This window comes from Mastacembelus armatus, chromosome 15, assembly GCF_900324485.2.
Source record: "Mastacembelus armatus chromosome 15, fMasArm1.2, whole genome shotgun sequence".
Lineage (NCBI taxonomy): Eukaryota > Metazoa > Chordata > Actinopteri > Synbranchiformes > Mastacembelidae > Mastacembelus > Mastacembelus armatus.
In genome coordinates this window covers 10821573-10845833 of record NC_046647.1, presented here as the reverse complement: position 1 = coordinate 10845833, position 24261 = coordinate 10821573, and the positions used below count along the sequence as shown (strand labels likewise).

The following is a 24261-nucleotide window of genomic DNA, read 5'->3' as shown; positions in this document are numbered from 1 at the left end:
TCAGTGAATTTGTTTGTCTGCTACTGAGACACATGATGGAAAAGGGCCGTCGTTTAAAAACTTAGTTTCCTTTGCTTTTCCGACTTTGACAATTCCTAATTCCTCTGTCAGTCAAAAACTACAAAGGGAAACTAGTCTGATTCCCTGTTTATAATTTCAAATTTAACAATACACAGAAAATGTTTAAAAAGTAAAAAATCTTAATTTTAAATTGCCGTGAATGAAAAATAGAATTTAAAATCCTGTTTTGTATTAGCATACTATCCCTTGAGTAACTGAACAATTCCCACTCTCCTGCTGTACTCTTTATATGTATCTACAGCTATTACAAATCATACTACTACTGTTTTTCTTAATTCAATTATTCATTTTAAGAATCTGTGGGACCAGATTCAATGTTTCTTGACTTCGTCATCAGTGGGAAATGCACCTGATCTCCGCAGCTGTAGGCTGAAATGTGGCAAGATGTGTTAGAAATGCACCTGAGGGATAAACAGTAAAATATTTATCAACCTAGTCTCTCACTTTGCATGTTTGATGTTGCTGGAAGGCATTAGCCTCCATCCTGTAGGGCAGCATCTAAACTGGCTGACTCCTGCCCCATATTTCAATTAATGTCCTCCAGAAATATGTGTCCACAAAGCCAGCTTAATGAAATCAAGATAATTAGATTTTCAGTAAGGAATGCACTATGAATCTTTCATAAGTGCTGAAATGCACTTTAAATTATCTGTCTCTTATAACAACCTTTTTTACTTCAATATCCATCTAAGTGCCTCTCCGGGTGCTCTATCACAGCAGATTGTTTGAGCAGACCTGTAAATGGTAATTAGATAGGAGTGAGCTCCAGCTATTTGCTGAGGCATGCCAGTGGATCCCTCCAAAATCTCCTCTAAGACTGGTCACAATACATTGCAGAGTCACTCGTTTTGTGGTGGAATGAATCAAGCTAATGGGGATCTGTAGATCCAAGTTGTCAACTCTGGGGCCATATTTATGGCTTAAGAGCCATTAGACATTGGTTTGGTGTCAGTCCTGTCTGACAGACTGCCACCCTGGGGTCACAGGAGAAGGATGGTGTTAGCTACCAACAAAAGACCTGCAAAAAGAGACAACAAAGAGAGTAAGAGTTTGCACAAATTACTAGCTTTGTATCCCTTGGCTCTCTAAATATGTTGAAGCTGCTTGGTTATTTTAATCTCTGTAAGCGTTGTACTAAATGAGAGCAGACGTCAGTGTGGATTGCCTCTGTAACAGCGCAGAGCTGATAGCTGCTGGTGTGGGTCATTTGGATGTGAAGTCATGCCCTTCATCATGCCTGAGTGCCAACCCATCATGCCCCTCTGTGATTACTGCTACTGCTGTTTGCCTGAGGTTTCTGGAGGGAGACAGTCAACACTTTCACTGTTTGTCATTGTCTGAAAAAGGACCTCAGTTTTGATTGTGGAGTCATCCACATTTTTGGACTGGCACAGGTTCAATTCCAGTGCAGAAAGTTTTGCTTTTGCTTTTATAAGGTCTGAGCAGTCACAGTAAATTGAGGGGGCAGAAAGTTTAATTTTGTGTTAACTACAGTCTTCCTCAGAGTAGAACACTTTGCAAGCAAAAGGTAAAGTCTTGTTGGTTTGAAGCAGAAATAATAAAAATTCCTATACTAACAATTACTATTTGTACTGTGAAAGGGCTAATAATGACACACCCACACTGATTTATCACCCGACTCGCTTCTTGTCATCTCCATGGAGCTTCTTTTAGCTCATCTCATTGTTTTGCTTTCCTGGCCCACAGCTTTACTGTGTTGGTTAATTCTCACATTCTTATAGTGTTGATTTTGACTGAAGCAGGCTAGTGTTTCTACCAGAAGAAATCGTTAAACACACAGTGCACCACCTGCCCACCATTTACCAACCTATAGTGAGTAATGCAAGAACAAACATTTTCCTCAACAGTTAGTGAAGACCAAAAACAGAGCTTGACGGGGGAGTGAATATTCAACTTATATTCACCAGATGGACACCATTCCAAATAAACACTAATATTATTTTGTAACTTCAAATATATAAAGATATAACTGATTGCTTAGAAGTTCATACATCAAAGCTGAACAAAACATAACTGTCTTGTGTCCACTGTCCCAAAAAATCATATATTGCAGGTTTAACAAAGTAAAAATATGATTTTTCTTTGACAAGGCTATGGCAAATAACAATTTTGTTTTTTTACATTTTATATGTTTACCTTTGCTTATTTTTTAATAGAAAACACCAGGCAACATATTAGTAATGTTAGAGTGGATTACTGTTAATGATCAGAGGCCATGTCACATTCAAGCACCTTCTAATCCATCAGTGGCCTCATTCCTGCACAGGCCCTGAAACTGCCAAACTTTGCTCTGTTGATTGAGATAAGGAGCTGAGGAGAGATATTTGATTTCTCCTTAAATTGTGTGTATTCTGATCAACTTTCTGTAGTGAGAATTCACCATACCTAATGTGCCTTAGATACACGGGCTTACTGACAGTTAAAGCCAGTAAATAACTAGCAGCATTGATTGGTTACCATTGTATCTCATCCATCTCTGACAGCAATCTATTATGAAGAGATCAATGCACTTATTCAACATGCATCACTCACATACTTTAACTATTAATCCATTCAGTCATAGGGACAAAACAACAGATTAATCTCCATGCCAAGAAATTCTTGTTTTTTCTTGTCCCTCCTGTTTTCTAAAATCTCTTAGCATTATTTGACCCTGGCTTCTTCTCTCAGTCAGCTTGAAGTCCACAGACTCTCAGGACTACAGGCAGTCTGGAATTGCAGTCCAGTGAGACAGTGCCAGGCAGTACCCAGGGGTTAATGCACTGTGATGGCTCTGGGTGCATAGCATCGGTATGGCTGAGTGAACATCATGTTAAAGCACAGCAAGGCTAAACTCTGCCTCTCCAATGCACAGGCCACAGATTGGCCTTCTCGCATGAGAAGACAAAAGAGGATACAATTGTGAGTAAACAATGCAAAAGACAGGCAGGGAGATAAGCTATTATTGTTTCGGTCCTCGGAATCACATCCAAGCCCTGTGACTGTAATACCTGAGCAAAGTGAACTCATTTCTTCTGCAAGGGTAGAACAGAGAGTGACGCGACAGCGAAATGAAAGAAGGTGGTGGGTGTTAGCTGGCAGGAAACCTCCAGCAGCAGAACTCTCCGTTTGATCCCTGTGGCTCAGCTCCATCTGGCTATACGCTGACCATGTTAGTGGACAACTGCCACTGCCTCGTGGCAACAAAACAGTGGCTTATGTATGATAGTGGAGGGTGTCTTATGTTTTAGTAAACCACCTCTGTCTTATTAAACACATTGTGTGCCAGCATAGCCACAGTAGTGTGCCAGGAGCTTAGCTCCACACAGCACAACAAGTTTAGCAGGACTGTTGTCTGAAAGCCAGCAGCATGTGTAGCCGAGTCACTGTGTTTTATACATATTATTAATGTAGAATCAGGGTGGTAACTTCATTTGTTCATCTCACTGTCAGGGAGAGTTATTATCTTGCACCATATCATGTAGCAGTGTGGCTGTTGTGCCTGCAGTTAAAGCAGTTAGGACTATAACTTAAGTAATGCTATAACAATAGTTGCACAAGTAAAGAAAATAAACATTAAAGGGTTACGAACTAACTTAATAATGTCAGTAACAAAATATCTAAGCTCACTAAAGTTTGTTCAAATGTTCTGCCATATCATTGGTCATATCAGTTTTTATTTAGACTGTGGCAGCAAAACCCCTACTGTACTGAATTATGCACATATATATACGTGTGTATAGGGATGACATTTTCAAGATGCTGAATGCATTAAATATTTTTTTTCAAATCATAGTCTTACTTTAAAATGCTTTGCGCACAGATTTTAGACAAGTGGTTAAACTTTTAATTGGTTTAGGAAACCCTGTGATACAACTTTTTAATGGTCACTTTACAGCTATTTTCTTTGCCCATTGCAATGAAACACTTTCTGCAATCACATGTTTTTCTACTTTGTTTTATACTGATGAATTTTCAGCTTCAGCTTTGTGTGTATTTGAGAAGAGACCATATAATTTCTCAACAAATGTTGAATTGTGTGAAGTGAGTGATTTATGCTGGGGGTATGCAACCTCCTGCAGCCCTCGTGTTACAAACGGTGACGTGCCACGCTGATAGCCTTAATGAGCACCGGCGAGTGCTCCGAGCCATCCCATATTGAAATTTGCTCAAGGCGGAACAGACTGGAGAGGTTTGGCAGAACACTGAGGCATATGGCGGAAACAGCCGTGATTTCCATGGCAGGTGGCTGGATGCTGCAGATAGGTAAAAGGCTCAGTCACCCAGGGCTATGGCCCTGATGCAGAGTGCTAAAGAAGGACTCTCCAGAAAATAGCACACGCAGCACGGCTCTTTCATTTCACTGCTGTTTCTGCCAGAAAGCTGACTTACTCCATACATTTGTCAGTGTCACCAAGCAACATTATGAAACAACAGAGCAGGTTGATTTTTTTTTTTTTTCGAAGTTTCTATGTAATGAAAGCAGAATCAAAATACCAAGCTACATGCTTGCTGACTGCAGTGACTGTGTTACTCGAGTGAGAGAGAAGAAGTACTATCCATTGTCCCTCTTTGTCTCATATGGGAGACGGGCCCCAACTCCAGGAGGGGGGTTGGCAGGCGCCTGGTGGCTGGGTCTCCCCCCATGGGGCCCAGCCGGGCAAAGCCCGAAAGAGTGGCGTAGGGCCACCCTTCTGTAGGTCCACCACCTGCAGGAGGATTCATAAGGGGCTGGTGCTCTGTGGATCGGGCAGTGGTCGAGGGCAGGGACCTCGACGACCCGATCCCTGGACGCTGAAACTGGCTCTAGGGACATGGCATGTCACCTCACTGGGGGGGAAGGAGCGGTATTGACTAGAAATAGTCGGGCTCGCCTCCACGCACAGCCTGGGCTCTGGAACCCAACTCCTTGAGAGGGGCTGGATTCTCTTCTACTCTGGAGTAGAAGGCCTATGGGCCGAAAAACAGTGCAGAGTACCTGGCCTTTTTGGAGTCTCTTGGGGGGGTGCTGAAAGGTGCTCCTACTGGGGACTCCATCATTCTGTTGGGGGACTTCAGTGCTCACGTGGGCAGTGAAACCATGGAGGGACGTGACTGGGAGGAACGGCCTCGCCAATCTGAATCCAAGTGGCGTTCTGTTGTTTGACTTCTTTGCTAGTCACAGTTTGTCCATAAAGAAAACCAGTTCAAGCATAAGGATGTCCATCAGTGCACATGGCACCAGGACACCCTAGGCCGGAGGTTGATGATCGACTTTGTAGTCATATCATCTGACCTTCAGCGCTATGTCTTGGACACTCGGGTGAAGAGAGGGGCAGAGCTGTCAACTACCTCAGGAGGGGTAAGCAGTGCGCTGCCAACACTGTTTGGAGTGGAAGTGGGGAGCTGCTGACCTTGACTGGGGATATTGTCAGATGGTGGAAAGAATACTTCGAGGATCTCATTAACCCCGCCGACACGTCTTCCATAAAGGAAGCAGGGGCTGGGGATTTGGAGGCTGATCCATCCATCACCCAAGTCGAGGTCACTGAGGTAGTTCAGCAGCTCCTCAGTGGCAGGGCACCGGGGGTGGCGTGGCGATCGGGGACAGTACCCCTGGATTGGCAGACCGGGGTAGTGGTCCCTCTTTTTAAGAAGGGGGACTGGAGGGTGTGTTCCAACTACAGAGGGATCACACTCTTCAGCCTCCCTGGGAAGGTCTATGCCAGGATGCTGGAGAGGAGGATCAAATCGGTGGTCAAATCTCGGATCCAGGAGGAACAATGCAGTTTTCGTCCCGGTCGTGGAACGCTGGACCAGCTCTATACCCTCTCGAGGGTGCTCAAGGGTTCATGGGAGTTTGCCCAACCAGTTCACATGTGCTTTGTGGACTTGGAGAAGGTATTTGACCGGGGTCCCTCGCAACATCCTGTGGGAGGTGCTCCAGGAGTATGGGATTCGGGGCCCTTTGCTAAGGGCTATCCAGTCTCTGTACAAACAGAGCAGAACCTTGGTTCGCATTGCCGGCAGTAAGTCAGAACTGTTCCTGGTGCACGTTGGATTCCGGTAGGGCTGCCCTTTGTCACCGGTTCTGTTCATTATTTTTATGGACAGAATTTCTAGGCACAGCCGGGGGCTGGAGGGAGTCCAGTTTGGCATCCACAGAATTTCATCTCTGCTTTTTGCAGATGATGTTGTCCTGTTGGCTCCATCAAGCCAGGATCTCCAGCATGCGTTGGGGCGGTTTGCAACTGAGTGTGAAGCGGCTGGGATGAGAGTCAGCACCTCCAAGTCCGAGGCCATGGTTCTCAACCGGAAAAAGGTGGCTTTCCATCTCCCTGCCACGGGAGAGATCCTTCCTCAGGTGAAGGACATTACATATCTTGGGATTTTGTTCACGAGTGAGGGAAGGACGGAACAAGAGATCGACAGATGGATCGGGCCAGCGGCAGCAGTAATGCGGTCAGTGTACCAGTCTGTCGTGGTGAAGAAGGAGCTGAGCCGAAAGGCGAAGCTCTCGATTTACCAGTCAATCTACGTTCCTACTCTCACCTATGGTCACGAGCTTTGGGTCATGACTGAAAGGACAAGGTCTCAGATACAAGCGACTGAAATGAGCTTCATTTTGCAGGGTGGCCGGGCACTCCCTTATAGATAGGGTGAGGACCTAGATCACCCAGGGGGAGCTCAGAGTAGAGCCGCTGCTCTTCCACATCGAGAGGAGCCAGCTGAGGTGGCTCGGGCATCTGTTCCGGATGCCTCCTGGGCGCCTACCTGGGGAGGTGTTCCAGGCATGTCCCACCGGGAGGAGGCCTCGGGGAAGAACCAGGACTCGCTGGAGGGACTATGTCTCTTGGCTGGCCTGAGAACACCTTGGTGTCCCCCCAGAAGAGCTGAAGGAAGTGTACGGGGAAAAGGAAGTCTGGGTATCCCTGCTTAGGCTACTGCCCCTGTGACCCAGCCCTGGAAGAAGATGGATGGATGGATGGATGGATGGATGGATATCTCATGTATTTCTTGAAGAAGCATAAAGAAGCACATGCTGGGACCCTTGTTAGGGCCCAGCATGTCTCTGGAGTACACTTCAGAGGAACAGAAAAAGCAATCCTGCTCCTTTAATTAATTCGTAAATTTCCAGGCTTTTATTGTACCATGCTGTAGAAATGGAGCTCCTTACCTCCTGAGAGGTACCAGTTAGTAGTGGCATGGGATAACACACGACAGTGTGCACATTTCTTGTGCATTTCATAAGATTTGTATTTGTACACTGTATGCATGTCAGCTTTTGTATATTTATTTGTTACAGCAGAAGGAATCAAATGGAATTAGTCTATATATGTACTGAATCATTGCTTCGTCTTTAAACTGCTGAAACAAGGAAATCCCATTAAGTCCTGAGTGTTTTCCAGGATAACACTGTAAGAGTATAAAGCAGGCAAGCAAACAGAAAATACACATGCACAGACTGGAAACTGGAGTATTCCTGACACTTAGAGTGAACAGATTTTTGAACAATCACTGTAGATGTACAAATTGTGAGTAATAATAACAATAAGAATACATTATACTAAATACAAGGCAAGGTGGTAACTGCAGTCCTTAAATACCTTTTCCTCATTATCTTGCTGTACTACAATCTCATGACATTTCATTTATTTATTTAATAGAATAGATGAAATCATTTAAAAACTTTTTAAACCTGTATCTGCTGTGGACATACAAAGAGGACCTTCCTAAAATAAAGGAAACAACACAATAAAACTACAAACTTCCATTTACTTCAGCCCAGGGGATAGAACAAATTGGACTCTGAAACATATCTGTGTTGGATGAGTCACTCTGATGGATGTGAACCCCCACTGATCAATTCATGGAAACTGACAGGATTGACAGCGACCAGAGAAAAGAGCTGTAACAGTCAATACTTCTTAGGGTATTGCTGCAATGTGATGAGTGCTCTAGCCAATCACATGCATTTATTCCTGTGGCATGGCTGTTGCATCTCCCAGCAGAATGCAAAACAGAGTGGCTATGCAGACATGAGCTACTAAGCAGATCTATTTGTCACCACTTTGAAGGCTTAGGGGGCAAAATGCAGGATCATCTTTTTTCTATCCCTCTTTCTTTGCTGTTTTCACTCCTGATAGAGGCTGATCTTTATCAAGCTCCTGTAGCCTTGACTCCTGTCACCGTAACTGGCTACACTCTCCTTCATCACTCAAGCGTGTTGACAGCAGAGTGGCAGCTGGACAACCCATTATGAAATGACCTTGATCTCGTGTCAGTTGGGCCATAGTGCTGCTGAAATACTGACAACACAAAATGAGTAATTTTCCCTCCACAGGTCAGCATTTTTACCCATGGACATTCTCTCCCTGTTGATAATGCAGGGAGGGGGTACTGCTGAGAGCAATTGCTAAGGTGATGGAGGAGGAAAGCAGGGGAGACAACCCCCAGCAAACAAACCCTAGTGAGGGCAGCAGCATCAATGTAATTAAAGCGATGTACTGATGGACTTATGTAATTAAGGGGACTGCAAAAACTGAGGAATAGATTAGCAATAGCACAATTGCATCTTGCTTTGCATTCCCTTGCAGGGGTTGTTTAATTAGTCTATATATTTATTTATCCTCTTACCAGACTGGATTTCATTAAAGCCTCAAGAGTGCTATTTGTTTTGAAGCTGAGCTGTAAAGTGGCGCCATGATTCCCTATCACCTGTTAAGTGAAAACACTGCACTGTAGCCTTTATTTTTAGCACAGCTTTTACTGAGGTGTTTTAGTCTTTGAAGTGGTGTGGTGACAGTATGAATGCTCCTCTTCTGGTATCAGGTATTCTCCTTTTACCAGTGTTTCATCTCCACTGTCATGGAGTGTTTGGCTCAGCACAAACACTTGTGCCTGTGGTCCTCCACTGCTAAGGATACCTCTGCGTGATCTTACTCATAGCTGGGAGGCTCTCCGTGAGACACGAAGAGGGATGTATTGTCTTTCCTTGCTCAAATACCCCTCAGTACTGTGCTGGCTTTGCAACAAGCAACTTGGGAGAGAAAAACGCTGGATGTGTTGATGTTAAATGCATAAAGTTGGTCCTGGGGACATTCCTTGATGCAATGCCACTGACATACAGTATCTGTGGGCTATGTCTGGGATATGTTATCCAGTCCAACAAGAAAGTAAATAATCAGACAGCTGATGTTTTACCAGCCAATCTGTGAATGCATTAAAACCAAAGCAAACTGAGAATATAAGAAATATAACAATGGAAGTAAAACACCGCCATCCTTTAGCCGATGAGAACAAAGACCCACTGTGGTGTTGGTGACCTTGCCCATCAGCTCAGCGAGGTGATGCTAGGATACTGTTAAGCCGTAGTGTCCTGCAGGGATTTTCATTCCAGCACATTTTACGTCATTTTTATGATGCTGCTCAGCATGCTATGCTGCGTTCTTTCACCACAGGGGAGTTAACACACATCAGCTATTGGCAACCCTTTTGTGTGACCACCAAAAAATCTCATAACAAAGCACAATTCAAGAAACAAACAAAAGAAAGGTGCACACCACGCCTAACTGCAAGGCGGTTTGTTCTCTTTTCTTGTCTGTGTAAGAAAGCGTGGAGGTGATGTGCTGGGATGATTTGGTTTAGATTCAGGATACATTTATCTCAAGTTCACCTCACTGCACCTGAAAGAACTGGTTCTAGCAGGCAGGCCACTTCACCAGTGTCAGAGTATGAAAGGCATGAATGAACAATCTGATCTTATTGTGTTGACTCTGGAACTGAAAGAGCAAAAGTATATATGAGAGCCACTAGAAGACATGATGCTGGGAAGTTCCTGTCATAGAGACGTGAAAGAAAATACTGCTTCTTTACATACAGGGTTTTAGTTTTTCTTGTTTTTAGTTTGTCAGTAAATTTCATTATGTAGAACAAAATAGTGATTTATATAATTTAGTTTAAAAAAATCATTTGTTCCTACAAAATCTCATTGGCCCAGGAATATGAGTTTGCTTACTTTCTAATTTCTACAGACATTTGGGCTAACCTGTATTGTATTTGGACCTTGATAGTCATGCTCTCATTTTGTGGGGAGACATAAGGTTATGGCAGAGACACAGATGATAATTACTTTCGAGATTATATGGTTTAATTACTTTTGGCAGCTCATAAAATACACCAGTAAGTGTCTCCGCCACAGCTGATTAAGTAGTTTATATTTTTATTGAAGTGAGTCCAAATGAGATAATGGAGCAGTAAAGTTCTCTTATTTTCTCCCTTTTCTTGTTGATTGTTGTGTACATTTACTGAAGAAATATATTTGAATCGTCCTGTTTGATTCTCTGTTTCTAAAAATTAAGTCACATAGGTTTTGTTTTTTATTTCATATTATGAAAAGTAATAAAAGCACGCTCTGCTAGAGGTTTAACCTTAATGAAAAATATTCCTTGACAGAACACACTTTTTTTTGTTTTGTTGTATCAGCATTAAGAACCACTAAGTAAATATTAAAATTAAACTGGGCAAAAAAAAAAAAAAAATAATAATAATAATAATAATAAGTGAAAATACTCAAATGGAAGATATGGCAGTGCAATGCCTTGCTTATGCAAACAGTACACCCAAGGACATACTGAAGCCGTGTAGCTTAATAAGTAAGTTGATGTATGCATTGTGTGGGCAATGAGGGATGAGCACTGAGGATAGAAAGAAAGAGTCTTTTCTGGTGTGTCTGGGTGTCTGCTCACCATCAAGAATTCATGCTGTGTCAGGCAGCGAGTGGATCTCTGTGCCGAGAGCTGGGAAGACAAGAGTAGCTCTGCACAGAAACCGTCCTGAGATACACTTGCGATGTAATTAGCACATGAATTATTTCTGTGCAATGACATGCCTCAGCGCCTCCTGACTTTGCTGTTGTGTAAGAAATGTCTTCTTGTATATGGCTTAAATTAGACATGTGGAAGATGCCAGTCCTTAACAGTCAGGCACTGCTTCTCCTGCTGCAGTAATCAAAAGTGGACAGTAACCTGTGCTGCTCTCTTGCCACGTGCACTTCAGCTCTGGGATTGCACCCTTGACAAGGTTACATCCAAATTGAGCAGCTTGTTAAGGTGCGTATGAAAAAGGCCGCTAGCATATTTCCAGTATGGCTCATTCCAACAGAAAGTTGAAATGTTCCTACACACCTGTTCAAGCAGTTCATTGCTGTTGATTGTAAATAATCAGTCATATATTATTATCTGGTATGATACATTAACACAGACGGAGTCATTACATTTCCAGCAAGATGAAAACACGTTTCAAATCTTTTGCTCTTTAAATATATGTATAGTTAAGTGTAGTGGTAACTATATATTAATACCACAATGCTCATGCTCGTTTGATGAGGATATTGATTCCCTCATCTCTCCAAGGCTTACATTATTATCCTCTGAATTTACTCTGTAGAAATGGATTGGGCTTTGCAGATTAGTATTCAGCACATTACACTCCCTCTTCACTGTAATGCTGTTGTGACTCTGTAATGGGCTGAGAGCAAATGAGAGCCTTGCAGCTGGAAGTGTGCTATTTAGTATGTGTATTCATTCAGTGTTTGTTTGCCTGAGTGCATGGGTATTAATATGCATATTTGTCTGTTTGTGTGTGTTTGTCTTTCTAGTTTTTCTCTTATTTTGATTTCCTATTAGATTGAGTTGCCTGTTGTTTGGTCGTGCTATTTATAAACTTAAAAAATTGGAGAGGCTTGGATATTTTTACCCTTTTCCCCACTCTGTGTATTAGAGTGGATCAAGAGAGGCTCCTGTATATCATATCAAAAAATTGACTACCTTGTCCGTTGCCACTGCCATTAAGTCCTCGAGCTACTCCTTTTGGTGGAGGTGTTTGTTAAACCCACTCCACTGAAATGCTCATGTTGGTGAGGGAGTGCACCAAAGATCTGGTTTAATGGCCCAGCTGCCAACTATAAATGTCTACCCATTTTTATCTCAGGCATATATTTGATCTTGAGTATCTCTTGTAGTTTTAGACTGGAGACCTTCTCCACTCACGCTTGCAAACTCTCTGCTGAAGCACTTTGAGCCTTTATGGCAGAGTATCTGAAGTGTAGACACTAACATATATCACCATTCATCTTATTTTGTTGCACAAATCTGTCACTGCGACACTGTGATTCATGTGGACAGAGCATGTTCTGCATAACTGTGTTTTCAGTGCCATGGAAAACCTAAAAAAAAAACATCACGGGACGGAATATGAGACATTACTGTGGTCAGCTTGAATAAGATTAAATATTTTCTCTGCCATGCAGATTAATGTGCCTAATGAGTCTGCACATAATGCCTTGTTTTGTAAGCTGTCTGATTTTCTGCTATGAGGAAATTGCAGTTTGTGATGTGGCAGGAATCTGTACTGTTATTAGAATTTTATTCAGTTTATGTGTCAAAAGTATTCATGAAAACAAACTCTTTGGTGTGTGTTTTACTCTGGAGTTTGTTTTGTGTGTGTGTGTGTGCTTGCATCACTTTATATTTATTTGTTTTCTTGCATGCATGAATGTGTGCACAGGTGTATTTCCAGTTGTGAATGAGGTAGTTTTGAGTCCTCTTGAGAGCTGATCCCAGAGGGAGGTTGCCTACACAGCTGACTACGACACTGCCAGTTAGAGGGAATTATTTTGTTTGTGCTAGATTTTATTAGATTTTATTACACGACTCCTAAAAACTATCAACTCCCAAATTCATCCATCCGCCAGTCCGTCACAGGGCTGACACACAGACAGGCAAACACTCACACTCACATTCACACCTATGGGCATTTTGAGTCACCATATACCCTACCCCAATCTGCAGTTTCCTGGACTGTGAGAGGAAACTGGATCACCTGCAAAGAATGACCCCGGAATTATCTTTTATTTTATAAAATTATATCCATCAGTTTGAAGTCCCTAATATGCCCTTATAATTGTTGTATGCATCGTATTAGGATACTTTACTTTCATAGAGTAGGATGTTGATAAATATCGATAACCTATAAGTAACAGGATGTACCTCTGACCTTCATTCTAGCATCACTGCCAATAGTTGCTGTAAACACAGCTCTGTTTTCTGTCAGCAACAACAATCTAGCACAATATTTAGCTTTGACTTTGTGCAGCTCCCCTCTGACAAAATCGCACCAGCCATGTATTAATCTATATATACTATGTCAGTCTTTCTTCTAAGTTATAAATATATTATGCTGTGTATTATTGTGACAAAAGCATGTCACCCAATATGCATATCACAATAATAAAAATGAATGTCATAGTAATAAAATAATCATGATCATAATCTTTGTAATATCCATTACTGATATCCTTGTTGTCAGTAGACAGTATATTTTCATGTTGCCCAAACCTAATATCCATCATATTGATAGTAAGCACAGAATATAGGCCACTGAGCAATGAGGTAGCCATCTAGTGAGGGATGTTTCATCCTAGTAACTGCGTCTGGGTGGGCTTACAGAGAAAGTAAAAGAATACCTTCCACCTGCAACGCCCCTCACCAGCTGTTAAACGATGTGACGCTCTTGGCAGCAGTCATTCAATGTAGTGAATGCTCAGCATGAGATGTACACACAAATGTATCTGCACAACTCAATAGATGTACACACCTTGAGTGACTTCAGTGCTTCCAACGTTAATGACATGATAAATGGCAAAGCCAATTATGAGTAAATCTATTATGGACAAAGTGTTTCTGCTGACTGACATCAGGGGAGGGGGGTCTCTCTCTAAGCACAGCAAACCATCCTTCATACTGTGGATCTAAATGGCACTGTACATTAAGCTAGCACAGCATGGGGTCTGACTGAACTTCGTATGTGTAAGTGCACACACATCCACACATTTAAGTCAGCTGATTGGAACTTTCCCTCCCAGTGCTGCTGCAATGTCAATAGGATCGGCAACAAAAACTGTCAGCTTCACGGAGATTTAATTTTTATTGCAGACATAAAAAAAAATGCAAGAATTGAGATGACGGAATAATCAATGAGCGGGGAATGCCTATATTACGAGCAGAGAGCAGTTTGAGACATTTTATTTTCTTTTGAATGGTGTGATAATCATGTAATAAAATGTGTTCTCAAAGAATGCTGCACTTCAGAAACTCTTCCCTCTGTCATAGTGTAAGAGGCTTAGGCTGGCTTCATGATGCCAACTCCCTCATGCCTCAGTTTAATTGGTTGGCAGACACTAACTTCTGTATCATTTTAATAGGCTGCCAATCAAAGAAGGAAACAGAGAGTGAATGGGAACAGAGTGAAATCCAGTGTCAGTCACCGATTCTTCCCCCAGACGACTTAACAGCTTCGGTCTGTACGTCACATGCCTTTACTGTCCAATTTTATTTATGAACCAGCTAGACGTGCAGGTGCTGCTTTAGAAGTGCATCTGTAAACTTCATCTGAACCAAAAAATGATGGTGGCATGACAAGATCTTTTTGCTTCAGCTTGTTACTGAGAAGGGTATTTCTAATGGTGCAAGGAAGGTGGGTGTTAAGTGAGCGCTCTGACAGGGAAACAGTGACGTAGAGTAGTCACAGTTAATGTCGGGATCTGTCATGAATAAGATGACAGCATTGGAGATGGGCAAACATAATTACGGTATCTGTTTTAGTGATGCTTATAATACTCCCTACCACAGCCCCTTAAAATAGCCATGGGTCTGTCTTGTTATGTGTCATCCTTGTCCTGTCTCTGCTGGGACTGTAGCACTATCATGTCTTTGGTATTAATACTGATATTAAAATATATATGCATCAACAGTATGTTTGTATTTAATGCATTTCTATCATTTTCGGTAATTTCATGTTGAGTTTGTGCTGGCCTTTTTGACAAATATGGCACATAAAACTTAAGCTTCCACTGATGTTCATTTTTAATAGGTAATTTTTCTAATTTCCTGTCAAGTCTGTTTCAAAATGTTGTGTCATGTTTTGATGTTGACAGGCAGTATGCTCTCCTGGGTGCAAGCTAATTTAAAGAGAATCCATGGAGTAGCAGATGCCAGATTAGTGTCAGAACAAAATGACTGATGAGGAGCCTCCTGGTCGCTTGGTCACATGCTGGCACTGTTGTACATATGCTCCTGCTTTGGCCTCTCGGTGCTTTATGATGAATACGTGATTCATTTCTACATACTCAGCTTCTATTAACTGAGGGTTAAATGACACTTAGAAGACATTTCTGCTGCTCTTTTATATTTTTGCAGTGAGGTATATCTAGCTGTTTGCACAATCCACATATAGCACCATACCTCTTTGACTCTTTGTGACACTGATTTCATTTGTGTGGTGAATAATTGTATTACTTCCATATATATAGATAGTTTGTTCTGCACCACAACCACAGATGCATTTACTAAATGGCACAAACAATTACATGCTATTGACTAATACTTATTTATAACGCAGTTGTAAACTCCAGAGGATAATATTGGAAAGTCATTGTCATCATTATATTTACTTCATCTCTTATGAATTTAACATACTGTTTAAAATATTTTCTGCTAATTGTAGATTTTACAACTTGTGAACATTTTGGTGCAAATTGGATGCTGGTGAAGACACGTTCTGTTTTTGTTAGGAAAAGGTTTAAATGAATCAAAACAACAGATTGTGACAAGTTTTTACCGCCATGTCTATTTATGGCCTTCCCCCAGGAGCTACATCTTCACACTGTTCATGTCTTTTTATGTCCTCCGAAAAAAGACCAAAGGATCTGGCTCTTATCCACACTCTTCTTCAGTGTCATGGCTCAAGGGCATTAAGGTCTCTGCACCTTGCTGTGGTTTGATTGACTGTAGAACGTAGGACAGCCCAGAGACACGCCCAAATACTCAGAACACAATAACAAAACAGTTGTGTTCTTTGAGCTCCAGTAGCTTTTTTGTTTTGTTTTGTTTGCTTTTTTTTTTGCAGGAAAATAACACCTTTAAATGACACATCAGCTGCTAAATATTACCTCTACAGGTTGCTAAGTCTGCTGTGATCCTTTGTCTGAAAGAGATAAACACACAGGCATACAAACTGTTCACGAGCTGTGTTGCTGTGGCCTCTTTTCTTTTCAACTCTCAGAAATTATGCAGTCAACGCACAAAATATTCAGGACTATCTTTGCATATAGTAGTCTAATGAGGTGAATTCAGGTGGAAGTTATTATCCTATCCCTTTTAAGCATATGTAATGGGGATAATTGTCAAAAATGTCAAATTTTACTTCCAGAATGTATTTACTCCTCAAGAGGGTGGGGGATGTTTAATTTAGTAGTCAGTATTTCACATGATCCTGCTTAAAAATACTGTATGTGTGCATTAAGCTACATACCATGGTAAACCAGCCCACCTGTCTGGGTGGCTTTTTTTTTGGTGGATGGTGCTGCCAGTCATTGTTGCATGTAATTAGAGTGAAATAAAATATTTTACAGTATGCATGTCATTAAACCCAAAACAGTAAGATTTAAGCAGCCTTTTATATATGTACATATATATATATCTATATATATCTATATATATATAGGTATATATAGGCCATATGTATATATATATATATATATAAATATATCATTTTATACTTCACTTTACAGCCTTGAAACACTTCAACCTCACCCATCACAAGCTTATGATAATTAAATACCACCAGTGCAGAACATCTAAAGACCAAAGCTACTGCTAGGTCGCCACAGTGTTTTTGAGAATTAGTGGCATTCATTTAGACGGCCAGCAAATGTAAATCTTTATCTGTCACTCTTCTTTTAGTTCTGTTTCTTTTTGGTTCTTTTTTTCTCTCTCTCTCCATGATTCTTATTTGCTGCTAAATGCTCCATTGTGTGCACCAGCTTGGTGCTAACAAAGTCTAATATTTTGTGCTGGGCAGAATGTACTGTAGCTGCATGCTCTAGCTGGAAATGAAGTTGATGAAATCATTAAGGCTAAACCACAATAATAAAGTTGACGACCATTAAAAACAAGACTATAACCTACAGTAAAAGATGCTAAAACCTTTATACTGTAGTTCTGCACCTATGAGGTGAGCTGCAGTTAGAGTGATAATGAGTTCATCACTAGGAGCAGTACTTCTTACATAACACACAGGCATTTGACCCATTGTTCATGTAAAATTCAAAGATCAAAGATTTATGTCAATAAAGCACCAATACTGGACTCAATCAGATATAAAGACTGCTAAAATGAGCCAGCTGTGTGTGTGATTAGTGACTGCCATTAGTGGTCAAATGGAAGCTTCAGTGCTAGCTTAGTCTGACACTTGACTTGGCTGAGCTTCATAGTAAAACACCTTCAAACTTCAAAATGCCTTAAGGCTTGACCAGTCATGTTTTGCCATAATTAATATCATTGTAAAAATGTCTCTTATGTCTTTAATATCCCAGCATTTCAGGTAGTCTTCTCACATTCATTCATTTCAATTAGATGGTCAAAATGAGAATGAGGCATACTGTGAAATGAACTGATGAACTGTTTTTGGATTTAGCACACTTCCTTTTTAAAATCTACTGCAGCTTAGTGCAGACTCAAATTCTTCTGCTTCATTTACGCCAACATAATGTTTACGTCAGAGTGAACCAGACTGCCAGTGTTCGAATATAAATACGATTTTCTAAAGAGACCCCTTGTCTTGAAACTGCCTCTGGGCTGAGCCCCAAGTGTTGTAAATTCCTAACAGTGCCCCTCGTGTACACACACTATTCATTCTCCATTGGTTAGGGGAATTAACTGTGCAGGCATGGGGATGTGTGAAGAGAGAGATGAGAATGACCCCAAACTATTGGCTGTATTTGTTATGTGGTGAGTGAACATGTGGAGTGGGGATGGGTGGGTTTAGTGAAGAGGGTAGAGGTCTTTCATTTTTACTGATAGGGGGCTCAGACACTGAGGGAATGACCAAAGAGTGGGGAGATCTAGTCAACTTCAATTACAGCCCCTTGTCGTTTTCCCAGAGGTGCACTATAGAGCCTTTAAGGGGGAATCAATGAGGTGACAAATTGTTGTGGACAGCAACTCCTTTTATTTGTTACGTTGTTGTATCCATGCCGGGATGCTATTCTAAGCGTGTGTGTGTGTGTGTGTGTATTTCTGTGTGTATTTGGCAACCATATATGAATGTGTAGCACTCCCCATTTATGATAATTGAATGCTTTGGTCCATTTGTGTTTTGGTTGTTTGTTTTCTGCTAGTGGCTTTAATGGCTTGTTATCTGTCTAAACCTGTTTTTAAATGCTTTCTAATGACTGTTCACATGCATCACCCACTGATGCTCTGTGCCACTTTGTTTTTATCTAACAATAACAGAGTTAAGATTTTTCTCAAGGTTATGTTTGCTTTGCCAGGCTTTAACTGAGGCTTTCTTTTTTTTTAATGGTAAGACAAGTCCATATGAAGCTGTCATAGATATGCTTTCTGACTACTGTTGTTTTCTGGGAGAATGTGTTAGGAAACTTGATAAAGAAGGGCATTTCAAATATGAGGGAGCCAAGAAATACAACTCCATGTTAAGGAGAAGATTCATAGAAATCTAACAGACAAATGCGGTCCATTTCATCTGTGTGTAAAAGTAAAAAGATGTTTCAGTCAGTGTTTACATAGTTTCTGGTCTGTCTTAATTGACATGCATGATATTGCTTGGTAGTCATATTGTGGAGCTAATTGTTTAAATTTTCAGTATCGTAGTCCTGGAAACAATAATGAATGTCACATGCTGTAATTAAGTTAAACACGCTGCAGGATGTGTTTTTTGTTTTTAATGATAATATATTCCAACAGGGTGCTTTCGCATCTTTCTCTACATGTGAGCCTACTCATGATTACTGGGTGTGAATGTGGTGTTTGATCAGATGAGCCGGTGGGTCGTTTACAGCAAGTTCTATTAATTGGTAGAACAGTGTGTAAACTCTTGTACGCTATCCATAGTCAACAGCTCCACATTGATGCAGCAGTGAGAGTTGTAGTCCCTTGATCACAGAGACACAATAACATGAGGTAAGAGAAAAAGTACAGCTCACAAAAAAACAAAGGAAAAATCCCAAATCAATTAAGGAATAACTAATTAACATACAAGAAAGATCTCTACCTTGTATGACCTGTGAAGTCCAAAAATAGTAGTTGACTACTAGTCTATCCAAAAATATATCATAAATGCTACAAATAATAGGTAAGAGGTAATGCAGCTCTATGCTCTACACACTTGTCATGTCTGGCTAATGGAAGGTACTGCCCGGTCACTAAGTGTTAGGAAGCATATCTGTAAACATACTGTACCTTCCATCAAAATGCAGCTTTCCACGTCTCTCAAATCCTAGTGTCTTTAGTATTAATGCAGCATTTTTTTTTTTCAGACACTCGTTCTCATTTTTTCTGACAGCTTCCCAACAGGCACCCAAGAGGCCGCGATATTAATGCAACACATTTCTCTTTCTTTGTCTCCGCAGTAAAAGAAGAGTATGTCGCAACCTTCAAAGGATCTGAGTTCTTCTGCTACGATTTGTCCTTGAACCCAATTCAAAGCAGCAGTGATGAAATCACGTTGTCATTCAAAACCCTACAGAGGAATGGACTGATGCTGCACACGGGCAAATCAGCTGATTACGTCAACCTGGCATTGAAAAACGGGGCTGTCTCACTCGTCATTAATTTGGGGTCTGGAGCCTTTGAAGCTCTTGTGGAGCCAGTCAATGGGAAATTTAATGACAATGATTGGCATGATGTCAAAGTAACAAGGAATCTACGTCAGGTAACAGTACAGAGGGTGATGCAGAGACTCAGTAAATGAATCAAAACAAATGCACTTAAGTCATTACCATCATACAATATATTATTTTTTACAGACATTGTAATTGAATTGCCAAATTGAATCATGGTGGTTTACAGAGGAGATAAAACAGAACCACAAGTGAGCAGGAACATCTAGATGTGAATCGAGACCTCTTTAAATTATTAAGACGGAGACAAGAGAGACTTTGCTTTTAAAGCAGCATTCAGGCTCATTCAGACATTTAACAACAAATGCAAAATGGAATATTTATTTGGTTTTAGTTGTTTCTACCTTATTTATGTTTATGTGTGACTTACATACCTTTAAAAGCATCTATAATCTTCTCTGTTTTTAGTGTTGAAATCAAAATATGTCTGAACTGAAAATGTCAACACAGTGGGAAGTGGTTTATTTTTCTGTCATAAAATGATGTGCTCATATTCCCAGTCTTTGTTTAGAGATGTTGGTGGGACAGGAATTAAATGCTAATTTTTATTAAAGATGACACCATTATTGTGGGATTACTTCATTATAAAAGTTAACAAACTTTATTACATTAAAAAGCATCAAATGATTAAGATAATAAGATTGTAATAAATCAAGTTAATAACAAGTTTACTTTTTGGACAAAGTATGAACTTACAGTAAATGCAAAGCCAAATCTAGCAAATCTAGTAATAGCTCTATGATCAAAACCAAAAACCCCTCAGTGGATCTATATACTCTAATGGACCAGTCTAATGTCAGACTGCCTTTGGACAGTGCTGGTCTGTTGAACCCATGACTAATCTGTAGAGACCAAAGACTTGCTAAGGTATACATCAATACTTATTGGTTTTCAGCAATAACAAGCAGCTCACTATGTCAGTTTATGTAGGCCACCAGTTTGTTAGTTGTTGGTTACAATTTCACATCCCTGCCGGCTAAAAGCTGCCACAGCTGTTGCAGGATCCTGATCAGTGCTTCCATTTACAACACGTTGATATGTTATGACTCACTCTACACAGAGTGTATGTTTCTGCAGGACAAGGGGGTTTCCTTGGGCCTGATTTGATAATATTTTATTTGGGATCTAAACCCAGGTGCACAAATCAGGTTTCACATGTGGAAAAACCAGAAGGAACCAACAGCCTGACCAGTGCCATCAATCAAAACTTCATTTATAAAAAATCCTTCATTCAGTTCAATGAAATTCAAAGTGCTGATTTCACCTTAGCTATAAAAAGATATAGTTGGTGATATACTCCACACAAGCCCTAAATTTTCCTTAGCTTCAGCAAGGTCAAAACTGTCCAGCATGGACAATGTATATTGGATGTTTCATTTTATAGCTGACAAATTCTGTACCAACAGGTAATGTTGGCTGTCATCCCTCTGAAGTAATCCACCAGTTCCTCACATTTCAGAGCAACGAACTGGTTGCTATTGTCTGCAGTAGGATTAACAGTGTGATAAACTGTGTTAAACAGCACTCTAGGGTTGCTTACAGTATGCTGGCATTTATGAGAGCCAAAATATAATATTGCCTAGCAGACTGAAAATCTTTATTATAAATCTTTAATTCCCTAACAAAATATCTTTATGCAAATGTAGTTTGTTTTGCACCATCTGCACTCCAATCAGCAATCCAACAGTCCTTCTTTATTGTAATCGTGGCATGATTCTTCCATGGCACACTCCTCTTTTCAGACGTAATCTTTATTAGAGCAGCAACATCCAAGACTGTAGCCAGTGTTTTTACAAGATTGTCAAATGACATTATTACATTATGACATTATATGGTTCAAATAATAATATTCATTAAATTAATTCATATTATGTGATCTTTTGCTATATTATTAATAGTCACGCAGGGATTCAGTTATTATGCTTTGGTTTTAGACACAACTCTACACTACATCCTGTTAGACTTAGTCCATACCATAAATAGAATGACACAATTTAGTATCAAATTATTTTGATTTTCCAATGACAGTTGCAGCAAACATCATTAAAACAATGTCTCTAGATTGGTTCCTGCTCATTTAGTGGGAAATGTTTGTCTTCACTTCAGTACCAATGCTGTTTCTTTTGCATAATCAGCAAATTGATTATTGCCAACCCTAAGGATTTGGTCAGCTTCAACATTCACTGCATTCAAATTGTGAAAGGAAATCAAGCATATTGAGTGCATGCTCTGTGGGGGAATCAAAACTGCCATTCTCCTCATTCTGTGTCAGGGTTTCTTTGCTTTGTCTCATTGCAGTAAAGTGATCCTAAAGTTCATCAATAAGACCATACGGAGGTACAGTATTGTATGAGCGCCGGAAAGTCTGATACCGGATTGGTCTCAAGCCCAAAACCAAGTACAAAAGAACACAAATGCTAATACAAATAAAATAAAGTTTTCAAATGGTCTTGAACTTGGGAGTTTGTAAAAGAGGGTCAACTGATGTGCTTTAGGCATTCTTTCTTATGAACCATTTGATGTCTGTCAATCATAACCTTTTGTCAAGACTTGGTTAAGGGAGTTTTTTTCTGCTACTCAACAATATGGTCACATACAGAACATGGTGCAAAAACGCCATGAGGAACTTAGGGAGTCACTGGTTGAGCTCTCACATCACTTGTGGAGCGTTCCTGTTATTTCCTCGGTCTGCTTTTTTCTTGTTAAACTTATTTTGCCCTTTTTCTCTATGTTACTAACATGCTTTGGAAACAAACTAACATCATTCATGGAATGTGTCATTCTACTAACCAGTATGTTTTTTGCCGTTTAACAATGTACTAACAGTATTGACCATCATATATTATTTGAGTAACAATCGTTATTCTGTTCACAGTTTTTAATTTCCTTTCTCCCCCCTTTTCCACAAAGCACTCAGGCATTGGACACGCTATGGTAAACAAACTACATTGTTCGGTAGATATCATTCTAATTGTTTCTTAGTTTGGGTTTGCCGTGTGTTTCTTTTCTTTCTTTTTTTATTGTAGACGTCATTTACAAAAAAAGGGAAGTTGCGGTTGGTACTCTTCTGCTTACTTTTTGAATCCTTTTTAATTTCTTGGTTCATTCATTGGTTTTACCTTCTTTATTTCACTTGTTTCCTGTTCAATTCTGTTTGATCCACCTTTTTAGGAGCATCATTTCGAGCCTTTTGCATCAAGCTGTGGTTAATAATGAGGACCCTCTCCTGACTGGCTGGCCTGATGCTCTTTGGCTCAGCCAGTTGTATCCCCATTCACTTTGCATAGCATGCACTTTGACTCTGTGTTGCAAATGTCTCACTGCCCATTTGTCAACATGAATGTGACAGTTGAGCTGTGTTTGTCATTGGTGCTTCTCTGGTGTTTTATTATTTCTATTGTGTTTTTGCAGTGTCCATGAACTGTTGCATGCATCTGACACTGTGGCAAGTGTCAAAATACGGAGTCTGTATCCCAATTAAGAACTTGGGAATTTTTTTTCTTTTTGTATGCAAAAAGAAAAGACAAATGCATGCATTCCTAGTTTTTCTCTAATACCCTTCAGTCATTGTCCTTTACTAAAAGGTGATTGTGCATTTTATAGCATGTGCTCCCCTCTAACCCAGCAGCACGTTCTGATTTCTTTTGTAGAACGGCTGGACATACTAATATGGAATTAATTCTTAAACTAACCTAGATAAACATTCTACTAACACCATTTTTGTGTCTGCTAAAGTACTTTTACGTTGCAGTAGGGTCAGTACTAACACTACAGTATGGGCAGTTCACTAACTCTAACTAGAATAGCATTCCTTTGAAGGCTTGGAGTCTTCCAACTAATCAAACTGGACAAAATAATAATCAAAAAACAAGAAAACAGACAATGGAAACAGACATGAAAATGGGTTTCAGAAAATAACGTATAGGGAAGTCTGACATAGAGACAAGAAGAAAAGGCAAGAGCATTGCATTAAATAGGCTGTCTGAGTATAGCGTGTCCTTTCCCTGTGCTTTGTTGTCTAGGTAACAATATCCGTGGATGGGATTCTGACCACCACAGGATATACACAAGAGGACTACACCATGCTAGGCTCAGATGACTTTTTCTATGTTGGAGGGAGTCCTAGCACAGCTGATCTGCCTGGATCTCCAGTTAGCAACAACTTCATGGGCTGCCTTAAGGAGGTAAAAGCAACTTCTGTATGCACTCTGAGGCTTGTGGGTGTTCAGGATATGATTCGCTTCACCTTAGGACTCCAAAACAGACCCTGCTACCCACACATTGACCCTGTCTCATCTTTTACACTCTACTTTAGTTTGTTTCTCCTCTTTTCCTCACACACTATTACACAAACTTTATTTTGCCTCTACCACCCCCTCAGTGCACTTGTAATGCTACTAACAAATAGGCACGTCGAGGTGGATGCTGTACCACACAGTCAC

At 40.5% G+C, this 24261-nt stretch overlaps 1 protein-coding gene across 10 annotated transcripts in view; it reads left to right on the top strand.

The window, feature by feature from the left end:
- The window catches only part of LOC113131782 (neurexin-1a), a 231017-nt gene that overhangs the window by 61083 nt on the left and 145673 nt on the right, over nt 1–24261 (top strand). For 9 of the 10 annotated variants that reach the window (XM_026309436.1, XM_026309435.1, XM_026309441.1 and 6 more), the window contains 3 exons: nt 19550–19851; nt 22730–22753; nt 23842–24003. In XM_026309436.1, coding sequence (XP_026165221.1) covers nt 19550–19851; nt 22730–22753; nt 23842–24003 — 488 coding nt within the window. The remainder of the gene's footprint in view (nt 1–19549; nt 19852–22729; nt 22754–23841; nt 24004–24261) is intronic. The other variant, XM_026309442.1, reaches the window with a different exon arrangement.